The 14,597-nt window shown below is 44.0% G+C and overlaps 1 protein-coding gene across 14 annotated transcripts in view; it reads right to left on the bottom strand.

The window, feature by feature from the left end:
• LCLAT1 (lysocardiolipin acyltransferase 1) overlaps positions 1–14,597 on the bottom strand; it is a 205,422-nt gene that overhangs the window by 56,696 nt on the left and 134,129 nt on the right. Inside the window, exons 3-4 of one of the 14 annotated variants that reach the window (XM_065589348.1) lie at positions 14,224–14,472; positions 12,497–13,316 (exon numbers count right to left, since the gene is read on the bottom strand). The exons of 6 other annotated variants lie outside the window; for them this stretch is intronic. In XM_065589348.1, coding sequence (XP_065445420.1) covers positions 12,616–13,316; positions 14,224–14,472 — 950 coding nt within the window. In that variant the 3' untranslated portion in view covers positions 12,497–12,615. Of the gene's footprint in view, positions 1–12,496; positions 13,317–14,031; positions 14,141–14,223; positions 14,473–14,597 lie in introns of those variants that run through there. 7 more of the 14 variants (XM_065589346.1, XM_065589344.1, XM_065589337.1 and 4 more) reach the window with 7 other exon arrangements.

Raw genomic sequence — 14,597 nt, 5'->3', positions numbered from 1 at the left:
CCAACTCAAGGATGTGAGTCAGCTCCGAAAAGTATAGCACTAGGCTAATTTCTGTGTGCATTGGGAATAAAGGAAAGATAGAAAAAACAAACCACTAACACAATGATATTTAAGACAAATGTTGCTGTAGAGGAGTCTTAAGAAATTCATTTTAGTACACTCACTTGGATATAGATTTTGGGGAAAATATTCATAGTCCAAGGGCTCAAACTTTTTCATAGAGTGGGCCTCATTTTAAATGAAACATTATCCCATCTTCCTTCCCATTCACAGTTACATAACATCTTTGCAAGAACCACAGCAATTATTTATATGAAAAAGTGATATCAGAAGAAGTATGCAATATACTTCTAGCCGTCTGAATGCAATTTAGCAGCTGAAAATGACAACAGACAGCATCTAGGAATAGCCTGGTCTCCAGAGCATCAATGGTCTATGGACCAGTTTGAGAACATAGCGGTTCTCATCATTTAGAATGAGCATGATTAGCTTCTACAAGCCACTATTGATCTAATGAAGACATCTGTAAGCACCTTATTCCAGCTGAAAATTACAGTGGTCTTTAGTATTGGGAAAGTGCATTTACTTACCTCCCACCTTGAGAGCTGCTGTTGAAACAATTGTTCTGCCTTAATAACGAGCAAAGCTCAAAACAAGGGCAGTCTTGGCAGATCTTCTGGCAATGCCAGGGGAAATATATCCTCTCTGCCACAGCATCATTATTCCATTTAGCTGAAATCATCTCAACTCCAGCAATAATTCAATCAGTCATTGCACCCAGCACCACCTATCTGCAACATGGTAGAGCAGCAGCTGCCTGCTAAGGAGAATAATGAATAAAACTGAACTCTGCAAAAGATTCAGCTATTGTCTTTCCTGGCAGCAAGTAGTTACTCTGTTTGTCAAAAAGTCTCCTTAAGACTAATTTGAGTAAATGCTAGCAAACTTCATTAGGATAGAGCCAGCCAACAAGGTGTTGCCATGAATAAACTCACAAAAAAGATTGCTCTAATAAATGTGTTAGTCTCTAAGGTGCCACAAGTACTCCTGTTCTTCTTTTTGCGGATACAGACTAACACGGCTGCTACTCTGAAACAAAAAAGATTGAAGTTCTGCAACTTATTAAAGGGTCCACTTCCAAATGGAGTGCTGAAAGCCAAGGTATGTATTTGTTTATTTTAAAGATACTACTGCACTTCTTGCTATCCTGTTGTGATGGCTACTGTAGAAAAACTTACAGACAGAATCAATCTTTGAATCAGATGACCTATACTGAGGTGAATATCAAGTTGAATTAACAAAAGAGATAAGCGGTGACCAAAGTTAAACAAGAATGTATAAGTTGTTACATTCATTCCCATTCAATTGATCAGGCCAACTCTCCTAACAGCATGTACTGCCAAAATATCGTCTTTTGTTAATGTTTTGAAGAGGCGATGAAGTTGGATACAGAGGAAAAATCTTTTCACTTTGTAAGAGATTAATCAATTTTCCTGACCTCAGCTGCAGCCAACCAAGCAGCCCACTTTTACATGTGACTTGACTAGTAATGTTGTTCCAGACCTTCAGATGAAGCAATTGAAACCATTACATTACAACACAGTTATCATATATATATAGTGTTTGTTCTGAATACATAGTCTCAAATACCACAATGTGGTAATTGCTGGCAAATGCTGATTTTATTTTTAAATGGAGACCACAGTCATTATTAATAACCTGAGAAGAGGTAAACAGAAACTGATTTGCCACATGGCGTTTCAGCTACTCACAAGCTAGGATTCATATATAAAGGAAGTTGAAGAGCATTGCTTCAGGAGACTTGTTTTGATTGATTCTACAAAGTTTCTAATGAGCACCTAAAATGTGTGTGCAACAAGGAGAAATGTGAAAAGGGCTTCTGTCATACTCTGCAAATATAACTGACAACATCAAGTTGTATCAATCAATATTACACCCTCAAATGGAGTACTGTGTTCAGCTCACAAAAATAATTCAGTAGAAATAAAAGCAGTTCAGAGACCAGTGAAGAGAATGATCAAGGAGATGGGGAAACTCTTTTGAAGCATGTGTGAAAAGACTGGGACTGTTTGCCTTAGAAAGGAAGCAGATAGGAGTGAACAGGATAAAACTATACAAATTAATGGACAGTAAAGAAGAGGTAGTTTAGAAACTTCTAATTACTCTCTCATAATACAAGGGCATATTCCAGGAAATTTAAAGAGGTATCAAATTAAAACCTGCTAAAAGGAAACACTTTTTCCACACAATATATAATTGAGACTAAGAGATTTTCTGGATTCCTAAAAGGTTTAGACATCTATATGGATTACAAGTATACCCAGAGTTATAACAGTAAAACTAAACAAAAACAAACCAAGAATTTTGAAAGATATAAATAACCTCATGCTTCAGGGCATACATCAACTTCTAATGATTGGGGGTTGGAGAGAGATTTTCCAGTGCATTAAGGTTATCCCTTAACTGCCTACAGCAGAGTAACAAAGCAGGGCTTCTCCTCATCTTGTAAAGGATCTACTGTCACACCCACACTCTCTTTTAGGCAGTTTTATCAGCCAAACAAATAAATGGCTCCTGGGATGTTTCTCCTTTACCTTTCAGGCTCTCACTGTCTCCCCTCCCCAGGAGTCTGGCAGTCCTGCTCCTGCACCCTGAGCACTGGCAGTCAGGGCTTTTCTTCACAACAATACCTCTCACGTTCTCACTGCCACCTCTCCCAGGAGACCTTGGCATTACTGCTGCTCTTGCCTCCTGCAGCTTCCTAGCTTTGACTCCCTGGACCTCTCTCACTGGGTCTCCTCTCTCCACCAGGCCCAGGGGCCCTCTTTTAAAATCTAATCTCGTCCAAGGATGCAGCACAGGTGCACTGGCCCTGCTCCCTCTTAAAGGGCAGTGTCACCCTGTGATAGTTTCCTCTGAAACAGTAGGTACTGACTAATGTCAGGACAAAAAACTGGGCTAGATGGATCACTATTCCAACTCTGCGTGGCTATTCTTATCTTTAGACGCTGGACCATCGACAGTACAGCTTCATGATTTCATTTCTGTACTGTTATGTACTTCTTGTGTTAAAGGCCAAAGCAATCTAATTTACAACTAGCAGCACCAAATGCAAAATATGCAGTCAATAACATTCAACATAGTTGTTAGAAAGACATGAAAACAATCATCCACAGTTAACAGACAAATCTGGAAAGCTAAATCCTCCCGTACTTGAGATTATTCAGACAATTTTCAGTGTTTGTAATAAAGCACAACAGTCTGCTTTGTATTTTCCACTTTATTGAATTTCATGGACATGCTTAGTGATCAAACGATTTTTTAAAACAAGGTCCTTGTTTTTTTTTATTAATTAATCTGTTACTAGTCTTCTACTAAAAACAGAAGACATAACAAGGCATGCACGTTCCAATTTGCATGCAGATTATTTATATATCTAAGGCAGGGACTGGCAACCTTTGGCATGTGGCACGCAGGGTAAGCACCCTGGTGGGCCGGGGCAGTTTGTTTACCTGCCGCGTCCGCAGGCTCGGCTGATGGCGGCTCCCACTGGCCGCGGTTTGCCGCCCAAGGCCAATGGGGGCGGCGGCCAGCACACCCCTTGGCCTGCACCGCTTCCCGCAGCCCCCATTGGCCTGGCGCGGCAAACCGCGGCCAGTGGGAGCCGCCATCGGCCGAACCTGCAGACACAGCAGGTAAACAAACCTGATCTAAGGCAATACCGTTTACAGCCCCAGTTCCAGCACTTAAATATGCATCAATCCAATTATGATGACATACACTACAGCTCTAACACCATTCTTTCTACTTGAAAATTATAGAAGAGTATTTGTTAAGAGCAATATTTGTATGCTGTACACTAATAGTTCTCAAACTTTTGAACATCTTTGTCGTCCTTAGTGGTACAACACTGGATGGGTACCATCACAGGGAGTGTTGTATATAGAAGAGCAGAGTTTCACTGACTTCAGGGCCAGTCGTTGGGAGTCACCGCAGGGGAAACTTTGCTCAATCCTGCAACCCTGCTGGATGCATGAGAAATTCTACTTGAAGCTGGATCGACCAGACAGGGGACCTAAAAAATTCCCATGCATCCATTTGTATGTTCTTATTTTCAAAACAGACTCATTTCAGTTCTCACAAAAACTGACTGGTTCCCACCAGTGGGCCAGAGCCAATACTGAGCAAGTCTGCGGTACATACGCATATCTAATGGTTAGCACGGGACACTGAATGTCCTAAAATCCTAGCCTCACTGAAATAAATGGGAGTTTTGCTATTGACTTCAATGGGATCAGGATATCGCCTCAGGAGTCAGTACTCTGTTTATTATAAAAAATGACCTAGCTTTCACTAAACAATGCCACTTTCTCTCCATAATTCTCAATTTTGACTTGATAGGAGCGTTGATCTGGTCATACCTTCTGTGCCTTAATTTCCCCAGAAGTAAAAATGAGCATAATCCCGCAAACTGCCTGCTGTAATTATTGGATTTCAGCACCTCACAAGATGTTGTTCAATAAGCAAATACTGACTTCTCCTTGGTATGAAGTTTTCAGTGCTTCATCCAATATTTACTTGGAGAGGAAATAAACCTTGGATATTTACCAAAAACAGGAAGATATTTAATGTTGTATACATTCTCAGAATTTTCATCTGATATATATACAGAAATCTCTCTATTATGACTATGAAATCCAAAAGTGTAACAGTTTTCCTTTTAAAACTAACATACTAAGAGAAAAATGCACTCAGATTTTGTCTTAAATAGCATGCATCCTAGGCTCTAGGTGCCTTTGACATAATATTGAAACAAAGACAAGAAGCTTTTTCATAATCAGAAAATGGCCATCTAGAGCTATCCAGTTAATATTCCCATTAATATACCATTACACCCACAATAACATCCCTTATGCTCAGCTCTCTTCAAAACCCTGAATAAGAAAACAGGCTCTACACCATATTCTAAAGATCGGAATATTTTGGTTGTTACAGGACATAAAGGTCCTGTTAGTGAATTCCAAAGCTCAGATTCAGAACACCCTTCTGTAGTTCCTTCTTTTACAAAGGGGTTCCTGCTTGAGTGACTTTGCTGACCATAACTGTGGCACGGCATAAAAATATGAAGGCGGTGCCTCCAACATTTAGATCTTAAACTATTTAGGACTTTACAGGTTAAAATAAACATCTTACATTCACATCCTGGGAAGTGAATATAATGATAGCCAAACAGGTTCCACTTCTATGCATGTGCTGTCAAGTTGGTTGAGAACTTCAGATCTCACCAGAGGAGGTAAACAGTAACAGAGTGGTATGAACTAGGATTATTAACAACAATTACCTGTCCTGGATAACGTTGTAAGATTTATTTATGGATAAATTTATATGAAGTGTTTTTAGGTCTTGGCTCAAAGGGTATGTCTACAATGCAACTAAAAACCCATGGCTGGCCTGTGCCAGCTGACTCGGTCTCAAGCTAAGGGGCTATTTAATTGCGGTGTAGACATTTGGTCTCAGGCTGCAGTCCAGGCTCTAGGAACCTGTGAGGTGGGAGGGTGTCAGAGCTTGGGCTGCAGCCTGAGCCTAAACGTCTACACTGCAATTAATCAGCCCCTTAGCCTGAGCCATGCGAGCCAAGGCAGCTGGCATGGGCCAGCCGTGGGTTTTTAATTGCTTTGTGAACATACCGAAAGATATTACACAAGTACAGAATATTGTGCACTAATATTTGGTGCCAACATTACGTGTATAAATGTGCTTTACATACACTGGTGGAGTTTGCGAAATAGTTTCTAGAAAGCATCTCTGAAGTACTAGAGGAATCTACAAAATTGCCAACAAACTGCTCCACTGGAGTCTAACACTGTATGCAGACAGGTATCACCGTCTGCATATAAATATCCAAATATATTGCCAAGAAAAGAACACTTTTCTTTATATGTAGGTATTCAGTGCTATCACTGAAACGCAATTCAATTACTGCTCAGGCAAAGATACCAGAAGATACTGACTTTCATTTCTGAACAGATGAGTGTGTATGTATATAAGATCTACTCATTTTCAGACAAAAAATACTTTTGTTTTTGGACTGATTGTAGAGAGATAGGTGAGATGTTGATGTTTCTTGTTGTCAACAAGCAAGTGAAGTGGAGGAAGGCACATGTTAAGTTAGATCTCTTGTTTTTTTGGCAGTTGGAAGATCTTATCTGCAGCATGTTCATGTTAGTTTTTGTACGAACCAGAGTTAAAATTTGAAGAGGAAATCCTGAGGTAATCCCATCAGCTATGAATCTTTATACTTTACTGTATTTAATGTATGATAACCGAGGCTCTGTGGTGTTGAAATGTAGTTGAGGAACAAGTGTTGGGTGTGAGGGGCAAATAGAAGATGAGCACTGTCAGTTAAAGTTGTTTGTAAAAACAATTATAAACTATCTATTTAAATTTTTAATAATTATGTTCTAATGATAATTTCACATAATATTTATTTACAACCTTAACTATATCTTAAACTGTATCTGGGAATTTCCTGAGTTTTCAGAAAGTATTTAAAAACCATTTGGCGTTTTTAAGAAAACATTTGTGAACAGCCATTTTATTGACAAACTATTTTACAATAATTATAGATGTTATGTCAAGATAATACATGTAATTCAATGAAACTAGACAACACAGAAGTCAAAATCAACTATTATGGACTTTCAATCTCCTTGAAATTGAGCATTTTAACTAGCTGAGATTTCAATGTGATTTGGCTTTAGACAAGCTTTATAAAAAAAAAAAAAAACCCAGTAGTACACAATAACCTGTAATCAAAAGTAAATTTTGACCTTTTCAGAAGTGATCCCACATACTAGATCTTAGAAAGCACAATAATAAAACAAAACCAAATTTCAAGCTGTTTCTGAGAGAGAGAGCTCAATAAAGGACTTAAAAAAAAAAGAATGAATTCCTGCACATCTCATTTTCAAAATCCCATATTTTGGGAGATAAATTTGTCTGACTCAATCCAAGTTCTGCCAAAATATTCTTCAGATAGACCACCCATTCAAAACTTCTTAGCAGGAAGGAATTTTGGGAGCAATTTAGAAGGTACCCAAAACTGTGGCTTACAATGAAAAATCAGTTACACCTTCTTGTCAATTGCTGGAAATGGGCCATTTTGATTATCACTACAAAAGGGTTTTTTTCTCCTGCTGACAATAGCCCAACTTAACTGATTACTCTCGTTATAGTTGGTATGGCAACACCCATTTTTTCATGTTCTCTGTGTGTATACACCTCTTCCCCAATATAACACAAATTTGGATATAACGCGGTAAAGCAGTGCTCCGGGGGGGGGGGGTGCTGCGCGCTCTGGCGGATAAAAGCAAGTTCGATATAATGTGGTTTCACCTATGACTCGGTAAGACTTTTTGGTTCCCGAGGACAGCATTATATCGGGGTAGAGGTGTATATATATCTTCCTACTGTATTTTCCACTGCATGCATCTGATGAAGTGGGTTTTAGCCCACGAAAGCTTATGCTCAAATAAATGTTAGTTTCTAAGGTGCCACAAGTACTCCTCATTCTTTTTGCTGATACAGACTAACATGGCTACCATTCTGATACTTAATTATGATTCCTATTAGGAGCTTCTTTTCTGACTCTCACTCACAAGCACAAAATGTGCCCTTGAGGTAGGATTTTTAAAAACACTTAGCACTGGCCTAATTCTGCTCTTATTGCAATCAATGGTAAAACTCCCATTGCTTTCAACAGGAGCAGATAAAGATCAACACTGAGCAATTTTGAAATTCCCACCTCAACATTTTGTCTGTGATGTATTTTAGGCTCAAAATTTAGTTTTGGTTAAAAAGATTTTACAAAAAAAAAGTAGAAATATCTTCATTTTATTATTTTATTAAAAATAATACAGTGTAAAGAGTTTTAGCTGGATTTAAAGAAGACAAATACTCCAGCATTGTTTGTGCAAGAATCCTAAAGTGAAAAGTAAACCTGACTCTTTTTCACTATGCAAGTCAAGTGAATTGCAAAAAGCGAACAGTATATACAAGATGAAAAATAGTATCGTTTGTGTTTAAAAAAATCATTTTCCTCTGTTAGGACCAACTTGGATTACTAAAATGGAAATTTGTAATTTTAAAATCCCATGTTTAACAATTCAGAACTCATGAGACAGACTTCTTAGAAATATCAAACCTGGCAGTGTCCCTTGAAGTAAAATAATAAAAAGGCTGCTGCATCAACATACTTGACCCATTTACTACCCTGTTTCCCCGAAAATAAGACAGTGTCTTATATTAATTTTTGCTCCCAAAGATGCGCTAGGTCTTATTTTCAGGGGATGTCTTATTTTTCAGAAATGAAAAATGCCTTATTATCGGTGGATGCCTTATTATCGGGGAGGTCTTATTATCGGGGGGATGCCTTATATTACAACGAGAGGCAAAACTGTAAGTAGGCCTTATTTTCGGAGGATGTCTTATTTTCGGGGAAACAGGGTATGAAAAAAAAATCTTGGAAGCAATGATTAGTCATTTTGTCTAGAAAAATTCAAAACAGCAGAGGAAAGCCCATTGGTCCAGCTTATTGAATGTGTTAACTTTAGGGTTACCATACGTCCGGTTTTTCCCGGACATGTCTGGCTTTTTGGTAATCAAACCCCCATCCGGGGGGAATTGCCAAAAAGCTGAACATGTCCAGGAAAAATACCGGCCAGGCACTTCCCCTCCCGGGCTCCAGCTGTTCTGCTCCTCCCCTAACTCTTCGGCTCTGTTTAAGAGCCGAGCTGCCCCAGCGCTCCGGCTTTGGGCAGCCCCCTTGCCTCCGGACCCCGAGCCACCGGCCGGGCACTTCCCCTCCCGGACTCCAGCTGCTCTGCTCCGGGGGCACAGGGTCCAGAGGCAAGGGAGCTGCCTGAAGCCGGTAGCACTCAGGCAGCTCGGCTCTTAAACAAAGCCGAAGAGTCAGGGGAGGAGCACAGCAGCTGGAGCCTGGGAGGGGAAGTGCTCAGCCGGCGGCTCGGGGTCCGGAGGCACAGGGGCTGCCCGAAGCCCGAGCGCTACCGGCTTCATGGTTTGCCGGGCAGCCTCCAGACCCTGCGCCCCCAGCTGGCCGCTTCCCCTCCCGGGCTCCAGCTGCGCTGTGGAAGCGCCGGCCGGGGGCGCAGGGTCTGGAGGCTGCCCGGCAAACCGTGAAGCTGGTAGCGCTCGGGCAGCCCTTTTCGCGTGGCTGGGAGGGAGGAGGGGGAGTTAGGGCCGGGACTTTGGGGAAGGGGCGGGGCCGGGGGTGGGAAAGGGCCGGGGCCAGGGCCCGTGGAGTGTCCTCTTTTTTATTTTTTAAATATGGTAACCCTAGTTAACTTTGAAACAATAAAATCACATGTTCCTTTTCTTTTTGATACAGCTTTCTGCCTATGGCAAACCAAATGAAAGCCAATGTTTTTTGAGTATATCAGACAGTATTTCAGAGGTTAGTCCACTCAACAAGGATCCTTCACAGTACTAAGCACTCTGGCCCCCATCTAGTGAAATGCTCAAGCATGTGCTTTAACCACATGAACAGTCAATGGGACTATTTACATGCTTAAGTTTAACTATATGCTTAAGTGCTTTGCTAGATGGGGTCCAAAGCTCTCTATCTTGCAAAATCAATTCCCAGATATGGCCGGTTGGGAAGAAAAGTTAATATGATAGCTTGAGTGCTATTCATCAACAAAGATTAGTGCAGGCTGCAACAAAGCTGCATTAGCTATTGCTGAGACTCAGACATCACCAAGAACACAGTTATTACTATCAGGATACAGATGATTTTTCTTTATTTGAAGGTGAGAAGTATCTTTATTTGAATATGAGAAGTACATATAGTCTAGTTGTACTCCACGCTTCTCTTTTCCAACTATTTATTTCTCATACAGCTTTCTGCTGCCACTTCACTCAACCCCCATGCCTTCATCTGACAGTTACTATATTATGTAAAATTAAAACTAACAGCATACAGAACCAGTGGTGCTGAAACAATTTGTATAGTGGGGGTGCTGAGAGCCATTGAACCAAACTGTGAACCCTGTGCATGATGGAAATCACTTCAAGCTAGGGGGTGCGGCAGCACCCCTAGTTCCAGCACCTATGTACAGAACATATATTCTCAGCATTCCTTCACTTTCCTAATTTTGCAACTGCATTTTCTTTTAAGATGCAGAGAAAAATGACTAAAGTTGTACTATATCATTCTGCTTACAATTACTGTAGAGTAGAAGCAGAAAACTGAAAACACTTCTCCAAGAATCAATTCAGAATTCAATTTAAGTCCTCCTCACGCTTCAAAAGCAGCAGGAATTGCAGTCACCACTTTATCAGATATATCACTAATTATGCATCTAATGCACTCTAATTGTCTATATTTACTCTAGGGGTATGTCTACACTACGAGAGTAGCTTGATTGTACTTAAATCGAATATGTGGAATCGATATTACAAAGTTGAACGTGTGTATCCACACTAAGGACAGTAATTCGACTTTGTGAGTCCACACTAACGGGGCAAGCGTCGACATTGGAAGCGGTGCACTGTGGGCAGCTATCCCACAGTTCCTGCAGTCTCCGCTGCCCATTGGAATTCTGGGTCGAGCCCCCAATGCCTGCTGGGGAAAAAAATGTGTCGAGGGTGGTTTTGGGTAACTGTCGTCATCCAACCGTCGCTCCCGCCCTCCCTCCCTGAAAGCGCCGGCGGGCAATCAGTTTGCGCACTTTTCTGGGGTGAGTGACAGCACGGACGCCACAGCACTGCGAGCATGGAGCCCGCTGCAACCATCGCTGCAGTTATGGCCGTTATCAACACCTCGCACCTTATCATCCACCTTTTCCAGAGGCAGATGGTGAGAAATCGGGCAAGGACGCTACGGCAGCGCGGTGAGGACATGAAGTCTGAGAGTGGCACAGATCTCTCACAAAGCATGGGACCCCGCGCCGTGAACATCATGGTGGCAATGAGTCATGTGGATGCTGTGGAACGGCGATTCTGGGCCCGGGAAACAAGCACGGACTGGTGGGACCACATAGTGCTGCAGGTCTGGGATGAATCACAGTGGCTGCGAAACTTTCGTATGCGGAAGGGAACTTTCCTGGAACTTTGTGAGTTGCTGTCCCCTGCCCTGAAGCGCAAGGACACCCGGATGCGAGCAGCCCTGACTGTCCAGAAGCGAGTGGCCATAGCCCTCTGGAAGCTTGCAACGCCAGACAGCTACCGGTCAGTCGCGAATCACTTTGGCGTCGGCAAATCTACTGTGGGGGTTGCTGTGATGCAAGTAGCCAACGCAATTGTTGAGCTACTGCTGTCAAAGGTAGTGACCCTTGGAAACGTCCAGGTCATCATAGATGGCTTCGCCGCGATGGGATTCACAAACTGTGGTGGGGCAATAGATGGAACTCACATCCCTATCCTGGGACCGGACCACCAGGCCAGCCAGTACATTAACCGAAAGGGCTACTTTTCAATGGTGCTGCAAGCACTGATAGACCATAGGGGACGTTTTACAAACATCAACGTAGGATGGCCGGGCAAGGTTCATGACGCTCGTGTTTTCAGGAACTCTGGTCTGTTTAGACGGCTGCAGGAAGGTATTTACTTCCCGGACCAGAAGAGGGGTGTGGAGAGGCCTATAGTGATCCTCGGGGACCCAGCCTACCTGCTAATGCCCTGGCTCATGAAGCCCTATACAGGTGCCCTGGACACTGAAAAAGAACTCTTCAACTACTGTCTGAGCAAGTGCAGAATGGTGATGGAGTGTGCTTTTGGACGTCTCAAGGGGAGATGGAGAAGCTTACTGACTCGCTCTGATCTCAGCGAAACCAATATCCCCATTGTTATTGCAGCTTGCTGTGTGCTCCACAATCTCTGTGGGAGCAAGGGGGAGACCTTTATGGCGGGGTGGGAGGTTGAGGCGAATAGCCTGGCCGCTGATTACGCCCAGCCAGACACCCGTGCGATTAGAAGAGCCCAGCGGGACGCACTGTGCATCCGGGAGGCTTTGAAAGCTAGGTTCCTCAGTTAGCAGGGTAACCTGTGACTATTAAGCTTGTTTAAAGAGAAGCTGAACCTGCCCCCGTTTCTTTACCCACTTACTGTTGACTATCCTCTCCAGCTACATACCCCGTTCACCCCATACCCCCCCCTTCCAACACACGTTTAAAAATAAAAGAAATGGAACTTTGTTAATGAACACCATTTTCTTTATTACGGATTTCGCGGTAAAGTGTTGAAACTGGGACACAGACTGTGGTGGGGAGCGGGCGTAGTGATGGAAAGGACGCTTCTAAACTCGAGGAATAACAGGCTCCTGCTCCTAGAGTGGTCCGCAATGGTGGACTGATTGTTTCAACGGAACCTGCCACCCCTCCTGTTCTGGACTCTGTGTGTGGGGGCTATGTGACTTTGAGGCGGGGGAGGACAGTTACAGATCCCCTGCTGCGTGGCTCTGTGATCCAGGATAAGGACCGCTGCATAAAATCTCTATCTGCCCTCCCCCGCCACAAAGTCACATGCCCCCCCCCCCGAGAACATGAAAACCACCTCTCAGACTGACCAGGGTGCCTAGTGACTGCAATGTGTGTGTGACCTTCTGCTGAACCTGCCCCCGTGTCTGTACCCTGGTAAAGGTGACTGTCCTCTCCAATTACCAACCCTCTTCCCCCCTTCAAACACACTCTCCCCTAAAAGAACATGATGGAAACAGTAATTAACAGAAACATATCTTTTATTAGCAACTACACAGTTAGGGGATGAAACTGGGACAGGGGCTTGGGTGAGGCGGGAAGGAAAGGACTTATCAAATTTTTGGGAATGAGAGCCTTCTGGTACTTGAGCAGTCTGCAGGGGTGGAGTGACAGTTTTCACGGCTCCTGCCGCCCCTCCTTCTTGGGACTTTGGGTGAGGGGGGTATGGGAGTTTGTGGCGCGGGAGGGCGGTTAGAGACTGCAGCGGGGCTCTGTCCTCCTGCCTCCGGTCCTGAAGAACATCCACAAGGCGCCGGAGCGTGTCTGTTTGCTCCCTCATTAGTCCAAGCAGCGTTTGAGTCACCTGCTGGTCTTCCTGCCGCCACCTCTCCTCCCGTTCGCTGTGTGCTCGCTGGTATTGCGACATGTTCTCCCTCCACTGGGTCTGCTGGGCCGCATCGGCTCGGGAGCAGCCCATAAGTTCTGAGAACATGTCGTCCCGTGTCCTTTTCTTTCTCCGCCTAAACTGCGCCAGCCTCTGTGAGGGGGATGCCAGGGTAGGTCGGGAGACATTCGCAGCTGTGGGATGGGAGAAAGGGAGTTAATTCCTCACAAAGATAATTTTTTGTGAACAATGAACATAGTCTTTCTCTGTGAACAAGACCATGCACAGTACCTATCACATGCGCACTCAGGACAAGGTCGAATTTTCGGCCTTCGCATTCAGTGCCTGGGGTCTTGCAGTGGAGATAAGACAAGCGGGGCAGGACAGCGGAATTCGGGTAGCAGGCTGACATGGTAAGCCGTAGACTTCTGGCCGCTTAAAACTTAAATTATAGCAGTGCCCTCCTTTCACGTTCAAAGCAATGCTCCTATCGTTGGCCAGTTGCTGGTGCCTGCAATCCAGCAAGCATGAACTCTGCCCCTGTCCCACCCCCTCGCGGCTGTCCCCGGGAAAGATCCCTGTATGCTGCCCCTCTCCCGCCTCCACCGCGTGGCTGTAAACCGCCGGTGACAGTTCTGTAAAGGAACAGGCAAGCAGTCCCAATAGTAACATTCCCCTAATTCTAAGCAGGTCACCATGAACGACATAACTCTGCTGAGAATTTCTGAGACCGAGAAAGAACGCATGCTGCGTGAAAGCCAGCAAAAACCAGGGCCGTATGACGCCATGCTCTGCAAGGCAATGATCCCAGAGTTCTTGATGATAGCCTGGCAAGGAAAAGTTTCCTACCACAGAGGGCACAATAAAGCCGCTCTCCCCAGGAACCTCATGCAAAGGCTTTCCAATTACCTCCAGGAGAGCTTCGTGGAGATGTCCCATGAGGATTTCAGCTCTATCCCCAGACATATAGACCTTCTTTTCCAGTAGCTGCACTGGCAAGGACTAAAAAGTAGAGCACCTAGGGCAAACAAATCATGAAAAACCCATTGTTAATATTCCTGTTCTGTTCAAAATAAATGTTTACATGTTTAAAACACTTACCGACTGATCCTTCCCCTGATTCAGGGTCTGGGTTACTGCCTGGGGACGGCTGGTAGGGGATCTCTGTGAGGGTGATGAAGAGATCCTGGCTGTCTGGGAAATCAGCGTTGTAAGCACTGTCGACTGCCTCGTCCTCCTCCTCACCTTCCTCATCTTCCCCGTCCGCTAACATCTCCGAGGAAGCGGCCGTCGACAATATCCCATCCTCAGCGTCCACGGTCAGTGGTGGGGTAGTGGTGGCGGCCGCACCTAGAATGGAATGCAGTGCCTCGTAGAAACGGCATGTCTGGGGCTGGGATCCGGAGCGTCCGTTTGACTCTTTGGTCTTCTGGTACGCTTGTCTCAGCTCCTTGATTTTCACGCGGCACTGCGTT

The sequence above is a fragment of the Chrysemys picta genome, chromosome 3 (assembly GCF_011386835.1).
Source record: "Chrysemys picta bellii isolate R12L10 chromosome 3, ASM1138683v2, whole genome shotgun sequence".
Taxonomy (NCBI): Eukaryota; Metazoa; Chordata; order Testudines; family Emydidae; genus Chrysemys; species Chrysemys picta.
Note: the sequence above shows the minus strand (reverse complement) of the source record. Positions and strands in the feature narration are given on the sequence as shown.